General features: G+C 36.8%; 1 protein-coding gene across 4 annotated transcripts in view; it reads right to left on the bottom strand.

Moving 5' to 3' along the window:
• The window catches only part of Vps13D (vacuolar protein sorting 13D), a 561,523-nt gene that overhangs the window by 140,434 nt on the left and 399,280 nt on the right, over window positions 1-21,809 (bottom strand). For all 4 annotated transcript variants that reach the window (XM_089241869.1, XM_089241867.1, XM_089241868.1 and 1 more), the window contains exons 57-58: window positions 17,064-17,277; window positions 3,310-3,538 (exon numbers count right to left, since the gene is read on the bottom strand). In XM_089241869.1, the coding sequence (XP_089097995.1) occupies window positions 3,310-3,538; window positions 17,064-17,277 (443 nt within the window). The remainder of the gene's footprint in view (window positions 1-3,309; window positions 3,539-17,063; window positions 17,278-21,809) is intronic.

Below are 21,809 nucleotides of genomic sequence, written 5' to 3' on the forward strand. Positions count from 1 at the left end.
ATATATAGATATTTATTTTTTTAATATGAATATAACCAGCCAGATCGAATCAACATAAACAACAAGACCGAAGCTGCTCCTTAGCTAAGGCTCTCTCCAGATAATCCCCCCATTTAAACCAAGCCCACATTGTTCACTGAAATAGGTTTAGGGCAAGGCAACTCGACCTGAAAGTTATATATATGTATATAAATGCGTGTATATATGTGTATTTCTCTTTCCTCTATTCAAGTTCTTCATGCATTTCATGTCCACAACACCTGTGTGTACTCATATTGCTCCCTGAATAAGGTGCTAAGCGAGATGCCACTGGCGATCCCTAATTGTATATATTTCCCGACACAATACTTCTATTTTGTATATTTTCATTAAATCCACCGGAGCGAGTGAACTCAACCCAATAAAACTGATGCTGGCTTCTAGTCTGCAAGTTATCAAACTCATTTGCTCACCAATAAGGTGTTAAGCGAGATGACTCACTCCAATGGATATATATTTTTTTTTTTTATTTCACAATAAGATTCTCATTTCTTTTTCTTTTTGTATCTGTGTATATAATATAGCAAGTGTAAGATTTTGGTGTGCTTGGTCTACATTCTGTTGGCAAAAACATGGAATATTGCTAAACCGAACGTAGAAATGATATGTTGGTTTGCATGTGTGTTTAAAAGTTTTCCCCCCATAATTCATGTTTCGAAATTAGGAAAACTTTTAATACAATGGAATGAATTAACCTATTATTAATTATCGGATGACAACGGGCAATGAACGGATAACAGAAAATAATGTAATACTTTTTAAATGAAATTGTTTGAATTCAAATTAAATTGCAATAAATTGAAATCTTCTCATATGTATCGTTAAAAAAAAGAAAAAATTTACGATAGTTTGAAATAGCATCACTTATTATTCTACTAATCATCACCTGGCTTTTTATTGCAATATTCACGTTAGATAAGTGTTTAAATAAAATGTTACTCAAAGGCACTGAAAATAAATAAAGGTTTAGATATTGCGGAGTGTTTATATGTACGATAAAAACTGTTTTTAAAATGGAAATTATCCTAATAAATGTAGGCTATAATCAGAGGCAACCTTGCCTCACTTCTCCCTTTCTAATTCATGTTCTTGATCACCAGTTATTCAATTTTAGTTACACCCTTTCACTTGAACTTGTCATCTTGGGATAAAGCCTGCACACCCCCTCCCCACCCAGGAAATATACCTCTGAATATAATCTTATATTGTCTGTTAATGTTAATTCACTTGTGTTGTAAGAAGAAATTTTTACAAATTGTTGACTGGAATGAGTGTCATGTACATGAAGTTACATAGAATGGGTAATTAGAAGTCTGATTTCATTCTTTTTACTTGAGAGTTGTTACTTTAGAGTTGAAAAAAAAATCAAAAATTAATTGGCATTTGCAGTGGTGTCAGACAGGGATGCTGTGGATGCCCAGGGTACTTTATGGAATGGGTATGAGCACCCAGAGAAATGATTCAGAAATCAAAATTTCCTACAGCAAGATCAAGACAAGAACCCATAAGTTCCAAACACTTCCGCATCCTTGGTCAGTCAAAGGTGCCAACATGAAGGAAACATTGAGGAGGGAGGGGGGCTGCAAATCGCCATTCATTCCATATATAAGGGGTCATTCAAGTATTACGTCATCATCAAGGGGGGGGGGGGGAAGAAGGTTTCGGATTTGATGACTTTTGCTGACAAGGGGAAGGGTAGGAGGGTTTGAAGGTTGCTTAATTCATCAACCACCCCCTTTTTGAAGATATGAAATATTCTAAGCTGCTGACAAAATTTTGCGACGGGGGGGGGGGGGGGTCAAAAATGGTTGAACATCTGCTTACGTAATACTTGGTGGCCCCTAAGGGACTCAAACCCGTACTCAGGAGGTGAAATGGTGCATTGCATTGTATATTCATGGGTTATTGGAGTGGGGGGGGGGGGGCTCAAATTTCATCAGTCCCCAGTTTCTGGCACCTATGGTCGGAGTGTTGGAATATTATTTTGGTGTGATAATACAAAGTAATTTGAAATGCACAATGCATTGAAAAAAAATAATTTGAAAATAAGACTTTTCGCAGCTGTTACACGTAAAACTTAGATACAGTATCGATAAAAAATTCCTTAAAGATAATATTCTCTGCATGGATACATTTAATAATGAATTACAGAAATCGTGCTGGGGGGGGGGGACACATTGATCACAATTTATTATCTTGATGTGCACCCCCAATGTCCCTCACTACAAGAAATGGAAATCCCTACAGAAAGCGAGAAGCGCTGCCTATACGATGGAAACTAAATTTTCAAAATTTATTTGATCTCAATTTATTATCTTGGTGTACATTCCAATGTCCCTAGAACACTGATAAATTTTTTTTTGATGGTTTAAACCAGTTTTTGGTGGTTCAAACTAGTTTTTTATAGGTGTCACATCAAAAACAAGTTTTTGACATTAAAACCCCACAATTTACACAAATCATATTTCAATAACTATTTTATCATACAGAATTATCTTATTCTTTTTTCTGATTGCACCATACGTTTTTGTTGAATGGTCCCATTTTTACCATCTATGTATACCAAATTGATTTTCTGTCTCTCTCTGTGTATTCTCTATAAAAATCTGCAATTTTAGACCGATCATCACCAAATTTTGCAAATATATGAAACAGGACAGATTGAACAACAGGCTATTTTAAAAGTTCATGAGAGCAGGGCAAATACCTGAAACTGGCAAAAAAATTGTCAGGCAATGATGGTTTTTGGGCCTCAACAATGACTTTCAGAATGCTTACTTTGGTTCCTCAACAATGCATTTCAGACATTTATAGGCCTTTACAATGGCTTGCCATTTCTTTAATGCTGCTAGTATATGTATAATAGTTTATACATTTATAATGGTTTGTCACTTTTTTAATCCTACCACTAATTGCAGAAAACCCATGCAGCACCGAATATTAAAGCTACTTATCTTATAACAACGGAATAACCTCAACTTACAATGAAAACCTTGTACATCTTTTTTTTTTTTCAAAATTACTTTGACATTTTTAGATTGCTCACCTATTACAAGGGAAAAAAATCAGCAACCGAGATCTGCCCTCTATAGAGGGAAAAATTTACCCCCTTTTGTGTGTTATTCAATGGGATGTCCCATCCCCTTTTTCACTCTTCCTGTAAAATTGGGAATTCATGGTGTGTGAGGTTTCATTATAAGGTGAAGATATGTAGAATGCATCTCCTACACATACATAAATTATTACAAAATAAACTTATTCATTACTTACATAACACAAGGATTGTTTCTCGCCAGGTTTCATATGGCCAGACAATTGAAATTCTCTAATTTCGTAACTTATTTCACATGGCAATAGATTAACAATTTGAAAACATGAAGATACATCGATTATATGTCCTCGTGGAAACATTTCTGAATGAGCCACTTTCGATTTCCTCTTATGATCCAAACAATACTTTTCACACTGATTACTGATAGATTGTACGGATGCACATAACCTTAAAAAAAGAAATAAATACAAAATTTCACATGAATACCAACGTTTTAAAATTAATTGGTGAATGAGAATCCTTAGAAAATAGCAAATATATAGTTAAAGGAGCACGGATAATGATGCTGACATGAGAAATATTCAAAAACCATATCATACTGAATCTTCATTGTAGTAACCAGTTTAGTCATCAACTAAACAAGTATGGATAAATATAATCAATTTCGAATGATTGATCAATGTTTTCTTACACAACTTTTATTTAATTTCTTTAAAACAGAGCATAGCTTTGGTCTATTGTCATATGAAATTTACTATCAAATGAGTTGCACAAAAAGTGTGCATGTATGTGCACCTAACAAACTGAGTGCGTATCTAGTAATGTGCATGAATTGTTGGTGCAGCCATCTATTTTTCAAATTATGATTTAAATGTAATGATTGAAATATTTGTGCAGTTGTAGGTTTTTTGCTCTCTGTGGCAAAAATTGTTGACAGGAAGATTGCCTTGCATTCACATCTCGTTGTTGGAAACCACAGGCAACCATCACTGTGTTGTCGACAGAGTTCAAACAGGGGTTTTCGCGATGTGAATTCGTCAATATGACTAAGGAACAGCACAGTGGCTATATCATTGGCTGGCTAGAAGTAAGAAAAGTGAAAACTTTGCTGATTTTAATTGACTGATAATTGTATTTCATAAAAAAATAATGCGAATCAGTTTAACTCATTGTTTCTCAAACTTATTCGGCTCATCACCCAGTTTTCAAATAAAAAATTTCTCATTGCCTCCCCTGGAAATGTTAAAAATTCTCATAAAAAAATTGAAAGATGCAGTGATAAATTTCCTATTTTTCTGCATCAATATGTTTTCCTGCAACAGCGTAGTATAAGAAGAGTTAAAAATTTGAAAGATACCATAAAATATCAGTAAACTTAAAAAAAAAAAAAAAAAAAAATTAAATTTGTTAATTATAATTTTATAATTTAATAATTTGATAATTTTATAATTCACAAAACATAAGCATTGAATTATAAAATTATAATTTTATAATTCAATAATGAATTAAAATTTTATGATTCACAAAACATAAGCACATATTTACATTGATTACAGTCAACGTAATACTCGCTTCACACTTGAAAAATACACTGAAGAGCCAAAACAACTGGTATCTGCCTAATATCGTGTAGGGCCCCTGCGAGCCCGCGGAAGTGCTGCAACACGACGTGGCATGGACTCGACTAATGTCTGAGTAGTGCTGGAGGTAATTGACACCATGAATCCTGCAGGGCTGTCTATAAATCCGTAGGAGTAAAAGGGGGTGGAGATCTCTTCTGAACAGCACGTTGCAAGGCATCCCAGATATGTTCAATAATGTTCATGTCTGGGGATTTAGGTGGCCAGCGGAAGTGTCTAAAGTCAGAAGAGTGTTCCTGGAGCCATTTTGTAGCTATTCTGGACGTGTGGGGTGTCGCATTGTCCTGCTGAAATTGTCCAAGTCCGTCGGAATGCACAATGGACATGAATGGGTGCAGGTGATCAAACAGGATGCTTACGTACCTGTCACCTGTCAGAGTTGTATCTAGACGTATCAGGGGTCCCATATCACGCCAACTACACACACCCCATACCATCACAGAGCCTCCACCAGCTTGAACAGTCCCTTGTTGGCATGTAGGGTCCATGGATTCATGAGGTTGTCTCCATACCCGTACGCGTCCATCAGCTCGAAGCAATTGGAACAGAGACTCGTCAGACCAGGCAACGTGTTTCCAGTCCTTAACAGTCCAATGTCTGTGTTGTCGGGCCCAGGCGAGGCGTAAAGCTTTGTGTCGTGAAGTCATCAAGGGTACACGAGTGGGCCTTCGGCTTCGAAAGCCCATATCGATGATGTTTCATTGAATGGTTCGCACGCTGACACTTGTTGGTGGCCCAGCATTGAAATCTGCAGCAATTTGCGGAAGGGTTGCACGTCTGTCACGTTTAATGATTCTCGTCAGTCGTCGTTGGTCCCGTTCTTGCATGATCTTTTTCCTGCCGCAGCGATGTCGTAGATTTAATTTTTTACAGGATTCCCGATATTCACGGTACACTCGTGAAATGGTCGTACATGAAAATCCAAATTTCATTGCTACCTCGGAGATGCTATGTCCCATCTGTCGTGCGTGACTATAACACCACGTTCAATCGCACTTAAATCTCGATAACCTGCCATTGTAGAAGCAGTAACCGATCTAACAACTATGCCAGACACTTGTTGTGTTATATAGGCGTTGCCGACCGCAGCGCCGTACTCTGATTGGTTCCATATCTCATTATTTGCATACACATGCCTGGACCAGTTTTTTTGGCTCTTCAGTTTATATATTAATGATGAAAATTCAAAAGAAACAGACAACTACATAGTCCTAATAGGAAGGGTGAATCGGATGTTTTTGTCATTATTTGTTAAAGCTGGACTATCTTACTAAACAGCATCCACAAATCCCCTCTATTGAATATTTGTAGTTGATCTTTAATTTTATCAAAAGATTTGTGACTGCACTACGTCTTTCATATGAAAAATTCTGTGCTACAATAGAACCTCTTAATAACAGACACTAACGGGACCAAAAATTTTCTCCACTAACAAGGAGTGTCAGTTAATTGACAGTAAAATGATCAATAGGTAGGGATATGTAAATTTCGCAAAAAAATATTTAAAAATCATAAATTTTGCATTTATTTGCAAAAAAAAAATCAGGTCAGAAATTTAATATTCCTTTACAAAAAATTTAATTTTTTCACAAAAATAAAAATGTAAAAATAAAAAATATATATTAAAAAAAATAGCATATCAGGCCCTCAGCTAAAATGATTTTTCTGAGGCATATAAGCAAGACTCTACTGTACTCATCTGTCAATTTTTTTTTCATAAAAATTCCTTTGAAATTTGAGGCCAAAAGATTTTAAATCTATTAACTTACTCCACAAAACATGTGCAAATGGTAAGTTTGATCCTTTCAAATTGTTGATTAGCATAATTTTCCTACAGAACTCAGAAACATAAGTCAACTGAACCCATATTTTAGGAGCTAGAATTTCATTGTCAAAACTTATTTTTAAGAAATTTATGCTGGAGTAATCGTCTTCACATTTATTGAGAAAAGCAGCAATATATGATATTTGCTCAGATGAATGTCACCTTTGAACCTTCTTTTTGTTAGCTTAAATACGCACTGCTTATTTTTCTTGGGTTGGAAAAAGTTATCTTCTTGGCCACAAAAGAATTAAATTGTTTAACTTCTTTAATGAATGCGTCACCCACAAGATTCACTTTATGCACCCAGCACTGATAGTGCATGTCTGGTTCAGCAGCATTGGTAGTGAAGAATTTGTCGCCAAGAAGTGTTTTTAATAATTTAAAGCACTCAGTCATGTAACGCGCAGAATCTGATAGATCCTTTATTTTCGTATTTAGTTTCATATTTTTTTAAGGTGTCAATTATAGCTTGGAAACACACAGAAGAATTAACGATAAAATTTAAATTATTGAGATTTCGCAGAAAAATAGTAAAAATTCAAATTTTTGCATTTATTCGTCAAAATTGGCAAATTTTGCATTTATCTCGCGAATTTTGCATTTATTGTGGTTATTTCGTAAATACGAAATTTACATATCCCTATCAATATCATATCTGGAGTCCCATTGAAGTAATTAAAAAAGTCCCCAATCAAAATTTTACCTACATATTCGTCTATTCTCCTAAATGACTTTTGATCTTTAAAAAAAACTTGGATTTTTCATTTTCTACTTTCATTGATTAAAATTATGAGAGAAAAAATAAACCTCCATTTATATATGTGCCTCTGACAGTTTCATAGTGATCGGGGTTTGTACTAGTCATTTGAGAGAAGAAAAAAAAGAAAGTGCAGGTTTTCATTATATATATATCATTTTTGAAAATTGCTCTCAGGCTCTGCGGAAGCATATTCAGATCAGCTTCTGTTCCCACCTTTATTAAATTACAGAATCTTGCCAGCTTCTTCCTGTCTAATTGGTTGTTCTCGGAAAACTTAGGAAAGGTATTTCTAGAGCTCCTAGAAATTTCTTACATAGGTGTCTCAGTTCTGAGGATATTTTGTTCATGAAACGCTCATTCTATTCTGAAGAGCCACCATGAGCTTTGATTAAGGCACCGTCTGAAAAAGTTAGGCACAGGGACCTATTGTGGAGAGGCCACTGAACCTATGAAGTAATGGCTAGGATTCAAGACCCAAGAAGTATCCTTTTTTCTTCGGGCACCTTAGGCAGAGCTTCAGCTCCTAGAAATACCACCTTGTATAGGAGACCTGGCTAGATTTACAGTGCCTAGAAATGCCAAGTTCTCAGCAGATGCCTTGGCCTCCAAAGACTAGAAAAAGATGGAAAACTGCTCTGAGCTTAAGAGCCCTAAAAACCCAAGATAAAACACGATACAACAAAAGGGGATTCTTGAAGTTTTTCTTAAATGTGGGTGAAATAAAACACCTATAATCTTGGGTCAATAGTGCTCTGAAATACAGAGAATGAGAGAGGAAATTACAGTCATATATATATATATGTACGATAATATATTGTACTATATCATACCTTGATAATGCATAGCTGCCAACTTTGGAGAATGAGAATTCGGGAGGTTTTCATGTAGATCCAAATTCCGTACAGAAATAAATGTAAAAGGGAAATTTTAAGGATACTTTCCCATTACAAAAACTGACACCGTGCAAGCCATCGCCAATCATGCCCAACAAGTAGGTTGAAGTCCTTCGGTTAAATTACCTCTCAAAAATCAAATCTTGCAAACCAAAATATCTCAGTCGGGCCTGAAACAGGATATATGGACAAAGCAGATACACACGATCATGCCAGTTTTGGATTTTGAAAGGCCGGATTGACGCTTGCTGATTTGTGAATTTTGTGCTTTCACCTCAAAAAAGATTTTTTCTTTTGTAATTTGACGAAATGGCGCCAATTTACACAATGCTTATGAATAAGCAGTTTTTTCCAGGTAAATTCTTGGGGAATAATTATTTCCCTAAATGTAGGGATTTTTGCAATCATGGGCAAAATTCGAGAGATAAAAGAATTTTTAGGGAGTCCGGGAGATAGAGAAGAGAAATTTGGGAGCCTCCTGGAAAATCTGGGTGATTTTGCAGCTATGAAAATGCTTAATTTTGTGTTGAGAAAATGTGACTTTCTCAGAATCATTCTTTTTTTCATGGTATAGTTTCTCTTTTCTTTGAATCACTGTTTGTCTTATCATTATGCATAGGCAGTCTGAATCGGAGAAATTATTCCCTTTAAAAATGTGTGATGTTGACAAGTGTTCTTGTTATGTAACTCATGACGCATATATCCCCCTTCCAATTGATCCTGTTTTGAATTTATCCTGAGTTGAATGGTGTCACTATCCCGGATGCAACTAGGATCACAGATTTAGGAATTCTCATTGACGAGTGGCTTAGGTTTTCTGAACATTGTTCAGCGGTGGTCAAAAAATTGAATAGAATGCTTGGTCTCATTTTCAAAAAGGTCTATTCGCGTTCTCCTAAAGTAATTCTTCCACTTTTTCGAAGCTTAGTTCGTCCTGGACTGGAGTATGCTGTAAGGTTTTGGAGACCATACCTACAGAGGGACATAGACTTGGTTGAAGGGGTGCAGAGAAGAGTTAAGCGTGTCCTTATTGGCACACAGGGCTTGAGTTATTAAGAGAGACTTCATTTTTTGAATATGTTTACATTGGATGAACGCAGGTGTAAAGGAGATATGATCAAAGTGTTTAAAATTTTCAATGGGATGGATAGGATGGACCATGAACTTTTAGTACACCGCCAATCGACCGCTTTTACAAGGGGACACCAGTATCGATTGGTGAGGGACAATGCAAGGCTATGGTGTCGTAGGGAATTTTTCTCTAATAGGGTTGTTAATAAATGGAATAGCCTACCCCCGGAGGTAGTAAATTGTAAGACAATTGACACGTTTAAAAAGAAGTATGATAAACATGTTGGGGTAAATCGAGAAGCTATCCATTCTTAGAATAAGACAACCATAAGTATTCTTTATGGGCGTTGTATAATATTTTATCATGTGTATATATTGTTTATAATTTGTGTTAATTGCATTTTTAATTGGGTTGCTGTATTTTTGAAATATATGACAACCATATTTTGATGGGCATCTTTTTATCAGCCACTTCGTTGGGCGTTTTGTCTGTTGTGGTGTTGTATTTGTTAGAGCCCAGGTTGTTGTGTTTTGTTTCATAGATGGCAGCATCTCGTTAGCATCGATGTAGTTGCTTGTTCGTGTTTTTCCCTTTTTTTTGCATGTGTTTTTTAGTCTTTGTGTGTGAGTACAGGTGTGTGCACCTGTCTGTAGCGTTCCTCCGGGAACCGTTTCATATTAAGTTTTCTTTATAATTAAATGTTGAATTTCTAAGCGAGCCTGTTCTGCTTTCATGAGCTGAAACCATTCAAATACAGTTCACTACTTATTATGCTCCGACATTGTTGGTCCTAGTGAACCGGAAACGATCCAGTGACAAAATGGATACCAAGTTGATACAGCAGACAGGTTCACTTAAAGCAAAGGTGACGGCATTGAAAAAGTTCATCAGCGAGTTTCAACGCTCCAGTGATTTTATTGTCGCTATAAATGTGAAGTTGGTGTCAGTCACTGCAACCAGAAAACTGTTGGAGAAGTTGCGAAATACTCTCTACTATCTCCCAGCAGATGTGAATGTCGAGGTTTTCGACGGTGAACTTTATGCCATTGGAGAACGATTAGACAATATCCAGGTAAAATTAACAGCTCTTCAGAATACTTGCAGAGAGGAAACATCGAATGAGCCGTCAAATCCGAAAGAATCTGGAAAAATGAAACTTCCGGAGATTCCTCTCCCGCTCTTCACCGGCAAACACGAAGACTGGAATCTATTCAAGGTACAGTTCGTTGAACTTATAGAAGCAAATATACATCTAACAAGTGTGCAGAAACTCTATTATTTACGCGCGTCATGAAGGGTGATGCCAAGAATGTTGAGTCTGCGGATGGTAGCTACGAGTCCTTGTTCAAAGCCCTAGAAGAGCGATTCGAAAACAAGAGAATGGTAGTCGACTCTCATGTCCAAGCCATCATCAACTGCAAGACCATTCAACAAGAATCGGCAAAGGAGCTTCAACACCTTCTGGACAGCATGTGAAACGAAATCTCAGAGCGCTCAAGGTCCTGGGGTGTGAGAGAAATGACTTGACCGATATTCTACTCACCAGTGTGCTGCTGAAGAAACTGGATGTGCATACAAGACACCAGTTCGAATCAACACTATCCATGACGGATATAGTGAAATTTACTGAATTTCTTCAGTTTCTGGAAAAGCGCAGTCTTGTGCTTGATAGCACCAGTGTCAATAGTGCTGCGAAATATAAACCAAGAGTGTCTGTGGGTGTGAAAAATCTTATGGTTAAAAGCTCCAATCATACTAGTGTTTGTGTCTTGTGTGAGGGTTCTCATTCATTAGACTAGTGTGTGCAGTTTCAAAAAATGGACGTATTTAAACGTCAGGATATTGTACAAAAAAGTCTATTGTGTTTCAATTGCATGAGATCAGCTTCCCATGGTGTTTTTCAGTGTAAATCAAAAAATGTGTGTTTTGTGTGCAAAAAGAAACACCATTCCCTGTTGCACGGCTACAAAACCCACAGGGACAACGCGCCGCCATCAGCTGGCGGATTTGTTAGCGGAAGTCGCAGCAGAAACAGCTGACGAGCGATATTTTTCTCTTCAAAGCCTGAGTAATATAAACAAAGGTTCGACCACGTTGCTGAGCACTGTCGTTTTGCGTATCGAAGATGTCTCGGGAAACGTTAGGGATGTTCGAGCTATCTTAGATAACGGCAGTCAAGTGAATTTGATATCGACAAGCTGTGCCGAAGCTTTGGGATTGAAAAAGGCGAAAGTGTATGCTCCGGTGAGCAGAATAAATGGTGTTACTCAGACCATCAAGGTAAAATCTCTGCTAAGATTTCTAGCGCAAATGGTGATTTCTCAAGCAATTTGGATTTCTTGGTTGTTCCGAAGTTGACTGGATTCACTCCATCGACACCTCTGAATTTGTCGAACATTGAATTTCCAGTGGTATACAACTTGCTGATCCCCTGTTTTGCAATCCAGGAAGGGTTCAGCTGCTCATTGGCGCAGAGATATTCTTTGACTTGTTGCGAAATTCGAAACTTCAGATCAGTGACAAGATTGTGTTGCAGGACTCAGTTTTTGGCTACATAGTTTGTGATTGTATCCCCAGTACTCATAGTAAACAGTTGTGCTTCCTTTCTCGAGATGAGGGCTTGGAACAATCTATCCAACGGTTTTGGGAAATTGAGAAAGATGTGCTTCCGAAAATTCAGTCGGATGATGAAGTCTTTTGTGAGGAGCATTTCCAAAAGACTCATAAAAGAGATGCTACAGGAAAATATTGTGTACAGATGCCACTAAAAGATGACCCTGAGTGCTTAGGCCAATCGAAGGAAGCTGCTCTTCGGAGGCTGAATTCACGGTGGAAACGACTGTCCAAAGATTCACACCTCAGGTCACTTTATCAAAATTTCATATTGGAATATGGAAGTCTGGGCCATATGAATGAAGTGAAGGTAGACTGTGCTAATGTGGTATATTACATGCCTCACCACCCTGTGTACCGCCCTGAAAAAAGTACAACTAAGTTGAGAGTCATGTTCAACGCATCAGCCCCTACTTCAAATGGTCTTTCTCTGAATGACTTGCAGAAGAATGGTGGACTGGTCCAAGAAGACCTGTTCTCAATCATGGCAAGGTTCCGAAAGCATCGCGTTGCCTTCACTGATGATATAGAGAAGATTTACCGGATGATTAAGATAGATCCTGGTCAGAGGGACTTGCAGAGAATCTTGTGGAAGGATAGTGTTGAAGGTCCAGTGAAAATTTACCAGCTGGGCACGGTGAGGTATGGAACGACTAGTACTCCATATCTGGCTACAAGAGCCCTTAAGCAACTTGTCATTGATGAAGAGATGCAGTTTCCATTAGCAGCTTCAGTTGCAAAGTCGGACTTTTATGTCGATGATCTTGTATTTGGTACCGACGATGTCAACTCGGCCATTGAAATGCAGACTCAACTGATGAACATGCTGCAAACTGGTGGAATGAACCTACGGAAGTGGTGTTCGAACGAAAAACAACTGATGCAAAATGTACCATGTGAAAATCAAGGTTATTGGTTTGATGTCTCAAGTGATGGACATTGTGTCAAAACATTAGGTGTTCTGTGGAATCCAGTGCATGATACGTTCGAGTTCACTGTATCTTCATTTGAAAATACATGTTCAGTGCTTAGTAAAAGATCATTGTTGACATACATCTCTCGATTGTTCGACCCGTTGGGCTTTTTAGGTCCAGTCATTGTGAGGGCAAAGATATTCATGCAGAAGCTGTGGCTTCTCAAGGTTGATTGGGATCAACCACTTCCTGAGAAAATCACTCAAGAATGGCAGACCTTTTCGATTTCTTTGCTCGATCTTAAATATGTACGAGTGCCTCGTTACATTCATGTTGATAATGTGATTCATTCAAAACTTTATGGCTTCTGTGATGCATCGAAGCTTGCATATGGTGCAGCAGTTTATCTGAGATGCATGACGTCATCTGGCATCATCAAGGTGAATTTGGTGTGAAGCAAATCCAGAGTGGCTCCAATCAAAACCATCACAATACCTCGTCTAGAGTTATGTGCAGCTGAATTGTTATCCAAACTTATAAATAAGGTGTTGTATTCATTGAAGCTGGAAATTCAGTGTACATATTTATGGACTGATTCCACTATTGCCCTGAGTTGGATTCAGACATCTCCGCATCTATTGAAAACATTTGTTGCAAACAGAGTTTCCAGAATTCAAAAACTCTCTTGCAATGCTCACTGGTCTCATGTAAGGGAAAATCCAGCAGATTTAGTCTCCAGAGGTCTCGATCTATCAAAAATTTGTGACGCTTCATTGTGGTGGAGAGGCCCATCCTTCCTTCATGAAGACAAGGTGCAGCGTAGTGACAATTATCCACACCCTTCTGAAGAGAAATATCAACAAGAATTGAAAGAAATTCAAAACAATGTGTTAGCCATCATCAAGGATAATGCTCTGCTGTCTCAGATGTTAAGTATCAGCAGCAGCTATGTGAAGATTATCAGAATATTGAATTATGTGTTTAGATTCGTACATAATTCGAGAAATCCTCAAGTTAAATGTCATGGTCCACTAACTATTCAAGAGTTAAAGGCAGCAGAAATGTATCTTGTGAAAGAAGTTCAAAAGTAGGAATTCTCAGAGGAACTATCAGATCTAATTAAAGGTAGATCTGTATCTGTTAAGAGTAAGCTGAGATGCCTCAACCCCTTTTTGGATGATACTGGTGTTATTCGTGTTGGAGGACGTCTCAGCAATGCTGAAATTGCCTTTGAGAGTAAACATCAAGCAGTCATTCCTGCAAGTCACAGGCTCTCCCATCTGATATTTAAGCATTACCATAACAAGAATTTTCATGCTGGTCCACAAGCCTTACTGAACCTTGTTCGCGCGGTCTTTTGGCCACTTGATGGAAGAAATCTGGCAAGAAAGATTGTACATAATTGTGTGACTTGCTTCCGTGTTCATCCCAAATCTGTGTCTCAAATTATGGGAGAACTTCCAAAGGACAGAGTTACTCCGAACCCGCCATTTAATATCTGTGGTGTTGACTTCTGTGGTCCTTTCCACGTTAAGATCTCTAATCAGAGGAAGGGAGCTGTGAAGAAAATTTATGCTGCTATCTCCATCTGCTTTGTGACAAAAGCTGCTCACATAGAGATAGTTGGAGATCTGACTTCTGAATCCTTCATTGCATGCTTGAAGCGGTTTTTCGCAAGAAGAGGAAGGAGTTCAGTAATAATTTCTGATAATGCAAGAAATTTCGTAGGTGCTCAAAGGGAGTTGGAGAACCTCTGTCAGTTGGTTGCAAGACCTGACGAATGTGAACTGGAAGTTCATTCCTCCTAGCTCTCCAAATTTTGGAGAATTGTGGGAGGCAGGAGTGAAGGCATTCAAATACCACTTCAAGAGGTCAGTTGGCAGCGCAAATCTGACACTGGAAGAATTCCTGACAGTGTCAGCCCAGATTGAAGGAATGCTCAACTCTAGACCTATTTCACTGATGTCATCTGATCCTGCAGATATGGAGGCTGTAACACCGGGTCCTCGTCAGTCGTCCTATCAGAACTGTTCCAGAGCCAGACCTGATTGATGTGAATGAAAATCATCTGAATCGTTGGCAACGCACAACCAAGTTCGTGCAGAACATCTGGAAGAGATGGCATAGGGACTACTTGAACACACTGCAGCAGCGAAACAAGTGGTGCTTCGACAAAGCCAATGTGAAACAAGGTGATGTCGTCCTTCTTAAGAAGATCACTGTCCCCCTTGTTGTTGGAGACTGGGTCCCATTCAAGATGTGATCAAGGGGTCTGATCAAAAGGTGCGAGTGGTGTTGGTCAAGACAAAGAATGGTGTCATAAAGAGAAGCGTCTCTAAAATTTGTCCCCTTCCATTCCAAGAGCAATATCTCTGATGGAAAAAAAAAAAAACCACTTCTCTTGTTTGCACAATGATCAGGATGTAGTTATGTTGAAAATTTTAAAGTGTATATAACTGATTTGTACCTATCCTATTCATTTCATTTATGTGTTGTGATATTGATTGAAATTGATATTTCAACGCCCGGTGGGGTGTTAGAGCCCAGGTTGTTCTTGTGTTTTGTCTCATAGATAGCAGCATCTCGTTAGCATCGATGTAGTTGCTTGTTCGTGTTTTTCCCTTTTTTTTGCTTGTGTTTTTTAGTCTTTGTGTGTAAGTACAGGTGTGTGCACCTGTCTGTAGCGTTCATCCGGGAACCGTTTCATATTAAGTTCTCTTTATAATTAAATGTTGAATTTCTAAGTGAGCCTGTTCTGCTTTCATGAGCTGAAACCATTCAAATACAGTCCACTACTTATTGTGCGCCGACAAGCGCAAAAGCATACATGTAAAGGGCCTTTAGTTTCATTTCCTTTCGGACACGTCAAAATTAAAAGTACAAACACTAAGGCCACAACAGGCAAATTGCCCAACGAGGTGGCTGAAATTGGTTTTAATGTTTCAACCAAAGGATTATCACCCCACAAACACTTTCAATAAGTGACTTTTTAACCCAAAAATTTAACATTTCTTGTTTGTAATTCATATTCTCCCACTTCCACACAGATGTTAGCGTTGGGTTTAAGTAATTCATGAACTTGTGTGAATTCATTACAAAATGTTTCCATTACAGCAGTGTTCCTCAAAGAGTGTGTTGCGGCTCTTGGGCATCGCGACGAGCTGTTGACCATTGATGTTTGCATCTGTTCACTAGCAGTTCTTTTATGAATGCACAACAGCTACTATATTTTTTTTGAAAGTCGCAGAGACCTAGGGTAAAGAGTGCTGCGGGTGACAAAAGTTTGACAACCACTGCATATGGCGATGACGATAACTGTTATGTATAAAAACCAACATAAAATAAGGCCATAGCCGTAGGTGAATGAGCAGTGATGCTAAAATCATGCCCCACCCACATCCTGCCACAGGGCCCAAAGGCTAGGTTCTTTGCTGGGCAGTCATAGTAGTGAATTTATAATGTGGGGGAAAAAATGATGGGAATCATCTTGGACAGTGAAACCAGAATCCTGGTCCCAGCCCCACCTTTGTAAGGGGCCATGGCTCCAATGACCTATTCATTAGTAAACCAGTCTCCCTGGGGGATATTGGACCTTTTCCCCTAATGATGTTGAAATCTGTGAAAGTATGCTTTATTGATTAATTAATTACAGTTACAGTACATCTGGAATGTATAGTGCACATTCAAAGGGGGGAACACTTTAGCTGTTTTCTTACAGATGAAACAAGTATGACTGTTCATGTTCATATTTTTTTTTGCCCAAGGCACAGCTATTTACAAAGGCTTCCTTGGGAAAATGGTCAGAGTTTTCGAAAACTGATCTTTTCCTCTCATCATCCCCTTGAGTCCATTCATAGCCCCCAATCGTGTCTGAAGCTGGTATCACCCCCCCCCCTTTGAATAGTCCCACGGCCCCCAGGGGGGGGCAATATTGCCCACTTTGGGAAACACTGGTGTAACTGAGGGAGTTATATTCTTCTATCATGATATCAAGTGTCTACATCTATTCAATACATGATTTCTTTTGACATTATATAACTCAGTGTTTTATAATGTCCCTTCACAGTAATATATTATAACTTTTTTTAATTTATTCTTTTTTTTTAATTTTTTTTAAATGCCCTTTTTCATATCAAAATGTTTCTAATTATATGACACTCATAAAAAACTTGAGCCTTAAGCTTCATAACCAAGTTTTGAGATTTTTCAAAATCTCAATCAAATTAAGACACTTTCTTACATATTCAACGCTCACCTGTAACAATGATCAGGTCTTTCATATGGTTTGCACAATAAGACAAGACATTCTTTTTTGCCAAGCATTCTGATTCTGTTCCATAATATTGGCTGATCACAAAAGAAAACAGACTTGTATTTTGGCCTAATGAATAGTTCAGCGTTCACAAACTGCATTGGTAAAGATACTGTCTGGCCTGGTTTTATGCACACAAAATACTCTTGTCCTGGAACTAAAAAAACATATACAAAGTTACACACAAGAATTGCCATTAAAATCAATGCAGTGGAAATCTTATATAATGATACTCAAGGGACCAAAGAAACATATTGTTAAAGATAAACAATATTTACGCTATGAAAAGTACAGTTAGTAGACCAGAGATTAATATTACATAGGTGATTATCATTATCAAGGGTATCGCTACATATGATTTTCACTGTATAATGTATATAAAGAAATTTTCATTTGCATTAGCAGGGAACTGATAAAAAATTAAATGAATGAAAAACAAAACAAATATGGGCAGAATTAAAATGGTAATGGCATGTACGAATTCAACGTTATGGTAAATATCAATGCAATTAAAACAGTGAAAAACCTATTTTCAATGTTATAAAATTGTTTTTTAAACCTGATAGATGTGTTAAATAAAAAACTAACTTTTACACAAATTCAACGCCACAGCAGGCAAAATGCCCAACGAGGTGGCTGAGAAAAAGATGCCTATAAAAATATGGATGTCATATATTTCAAAAGTTAGTTTAGGAATTATTCAAATTAACTAAAATGTGGTACATTATACACAGCATGTGTGTGTGAGATATGATATAAACCCCCAGAAAAGGAATACGCTACCTTTATCTGTTAAGTGTGTACAGCCAAGTGTCCATACATGGGAGAGTTTTGAACTTAATACTGAAAAATCAACCTCTTAATGGAACGTTAAAATTAAAAAAAAAACCTACATTGTGCAGGACATCTAGGCTTTTTGTACTGATAATTTAAAAATTTTAGGTTTACATTTATTAGCTAAAAAAATAAATAAAACAGCATTTGTCTTAAGTTGGTTGGTTTGTAAGTGGGTTCCCTAACTTGAGATAGTATAGTTTTTGTGTCTCATCATATGTTTAAATGCCTACTTCAACTTGGGACAAATTAAATATTTTTCTTTTTTAAAAAGTCCCAAGACAAGAAAATAGTTCAGAAATCAATTTATTTATCACAAATAATGTCACAACCTTTATGACAAAATCATAAACTGGTAAGAATGATATAATATCCTCTGGTAAGAAAATATCATGCACCACAGTAGACATCCAAAAAAAAGAAACAAATGAACTTCGAAAGCTGAAAACTTAAAAAAACTAGAAAAACGTGGAAGACATTAGCACGTGTGTAACAACTCTGGCTGACACAAACGAACTAAGAAATGAACATAACATTGAAATGTTTGAAAAGCTAGAACACAAAAGTCTAGTGATCTTGAAGGAGGCTAAGAGGTTTTATCTCATTTATTGAAACTTCATCAATGCCATCCAACATCAGAAAATAAGAACACATCTTTTGCTCATCTGAACTAGCAGAATAAGGTTGTTTATATCGAGGAATTGGATTGTACACAATGTACAGCATGTAAACATTTGCAAAAGAAAAAGAAAAATGATTATGCATTTTCTAACTTGGGACAATCATGCATGGTTATTAATAGAGCCATGATTATATGCACTTAAAATATATATATGTGTGTGTGTGTGTGCTCTAAAAAATTATGCAAATATGCCCTTAAAAATGCCAAAATAAGTAATAACTTTCCCCTCCAGAATATTCACTAAAAATGAAGAAATAGGAATCATGCATAAAAAATTCACCATGCATACAACAAAGCAAATATGTTATTTAAATGCATCTTTACTATTTCTTAGTGTATATACATTTCATTCACAGAAAAAATATATGTATCCCCATCAGGGTTTAAGATAAACAAAAAATTTCTTTATCAAAAAAGCAAAAATTGGGGGAAAAGCTTTAGGAAACTGCTACAATGCTAATGATTTATGGTTGGATGTCTTCTCGTTTTGTATCTCCTGTATGCATTTTTGAAAAAATGGCTATTACTTCTTTCGCATTCTGATTTTCTCTCACATTTTGCGAAAAATGCAACCGTAGCTTAAACCCTGATCCCCATGTATGTATACACCGCATATACAAATAACTTTTACATATTTTCTATTCTGTTATTCTCAATTTCCAGTTTGTTGTAGCTACTCAGTAATGAAAATACCTCCTCCTAACCAGATCATGGACCGCCGCTTTGTCTCTATGAAGAGATTTCAGCAGATGGGCAAAGACCTGGGCCATGCCGAAAGCTGTGCATGCATGCGTTGTAGACCTAACATAAAGTCTGTTTAGGTGTAATGTGATTGTTATATGTAGTGAAGTAGTGCTGCCATGTGCTGTCAATTTTTCTAACTATGGGGGAAGTGCGTTGCTTGAATAATTGTATTGTTGTAGGCCTGTTGCTCTCTGTGGTGAGACTTTTAACGGGGAGTTTGGCTCGTATCTGTGCCTTGAAGTTTGGAACAACAGAAAACCAAGTTCAGCCAACCAACTCTGCGGCAATAACAAAAATACCAGCAAAAAAGAATTCTGACATTTATCTTATCAGAAAAGTTTATCTAAACTTAATTTTTTTTACTCGAGCCAGGTAGTACTTCACAATAATGGTGATAAAAAAGATTGAACTGGCATTCTATAGGAAAGACCTTACCTAACATTGCCCAAAATCAGAGAAATCCCCATGTCTAAACATAACTGCAGTGAAAACTTTATAGTAATTCAATAAAAAATCTAGTAATTCTAGGGAAAACACATGAAAATTATTTCCTCAACCGAAACATTTTGTGCACTCCTAAAACTATTGTGAAGTGTTAACACAACAAATGTGATAACCTGCTTTTAATTCCACATGCAACAACCATAAGGGCTACCACTTTATTAACACAAAGTTTCCAAATTATCCCAAGTAAGGGTGCTGTCCCAAGTGAAAAGAATATATGGTCAAGTGTCCACACAAACTCGAATTAAATAAAGGGAAGGAATAAAAGAGCTTTCCCAAACACCACTTTTCAACTGTTTTTAAAATCAGATCAAAAGATACTTATAACTACTGAGTAACTCTTTGCAGATGAAGGGTAAATAACATTCTAATTGGACAAGGTCGGACTGAGATATCAGCAGTCACCATCTTCAAAATTTTTAGTTTTTGAAAAAAGTGGAGTTTTTTTTTTCAATTAAAAACAGAAATAACTATTAAAAAAAGAAAACCACCAAAAATTTGGAGTATTTTCACTCCTCAACAAAATTTTAAGGTGAAAAATTGAATTTTGATACATGAACACCAATCTAGATGTATATTGGCAAACACTGGTCTAGCTTTAATAACTCCATGATGACAAAGAAACAAATTCTGTTCATTTAAAACTAAGTTAAAAAATGTAAGAATTTTATTATGGTTTGATCCTGATTTGCTGTAGTGCAATTGAAGTACAACCATGAAGCAACAGAGTATATTGCAAAAACGACAATCTACATATATGAAACTGATTGTCTGTGTGTATGTTTTTAATACAAACCTAAAATTTTAGATCTCCAACAAATACTGCATACTAGCTATAATACCCGGCGCTGCCCAGGTTTTCTTCTTTTTGGATCATGTGATATCTCTTTCTTTCTTTGAGGGACATACAAACAGTGTCTAAATTAACCAATATGGTGACTTACTGCATGACTAATGAAATAAAAAAAAATCTAGATTTAAAGAAACATAGAAATGATTATTTTTCCCCCTTTTTAAGAGGCGCTAAATATTTCGATTCCCCCCCCCCCTTTGAACTTCAAGTTATCAATCTGCCTGTTTCTGCTTTAAAAAATGTTTAATTAAAGTTGTCGAATTTTTTGATGTACTTTTTTACGGGCCATAATTAATTTTAAAATATCCTAACCCACATGAATTTATGCAGTTGAATATCAAAAGACACAATACGGAGTCATTAATTTTCATGCTTGAGAAGATATGAATAAAAAGTTGAAATCAATGTTATTGCATGAATGTCCAACTCAAAAGTATGTCCGGCTAATTCATATTTAATATCTCCCGGGCTTCGTATATATTTAAGCAAACTCAATATTTCAAAAATTACGAATTCAATACAATTTTTAAAATTATTGATGTGACAGAAAACCCCATCAAATTTTTACATTTCTACAGTAAAATCGGCAATTTTAACACTGATTTCTATGAGGATCACCCTTTGCCTGACCCTCTAAGCAATGATGATGATTATGACGTCTATTCAAAAAGCCTCATTACTGGGAGTATTGAAAATGTGGCAAACCATTATAAAGGCATAAACTAAAGAAACGTTACCCTAATATAAAACGTTAAAGAAGTGACAAACAATTTTAAAGGCTCATACATGTCTGAAACGCATTGCTAGGGAACCATGGTAACCAAAGTAAACATTCAAAAAAGGATTGTTGAGGCTCAAAAACCATTGTTGCCCGACAGTTTTTTGCCCATTTGCCCTGCTCTGACGAAATTTTAAAGTAGCCTACTGTTTAAGTCGGGTACCATTTGGTATATATGCAATGTAAAATTTGGTGATGATTGATCTAAAATTGTAGATTTGTGTAGAGAACATGCAGACACACAGAAAATCAATTTTATATATATAGAAATACCAATTAGGACCAGACTTGAAT

Source organism: Pholcus phalangioides, unplaced genomic scaffold (genome assembly GCF_987345545.1).
Source record: "Pholcus phalangioides strain wild (caught in Gottingen) unplaced genomic scaffold, Ppha-v1.0 ptg000014l_1, whole genome shotgun sequence".
NCBI classification, from domain to species: Eukaryota; Metazoa; Arthropoda; class Arachnida; order Araneae; family Pholcidae; genus Pholcus; species Pholcus phalangioides.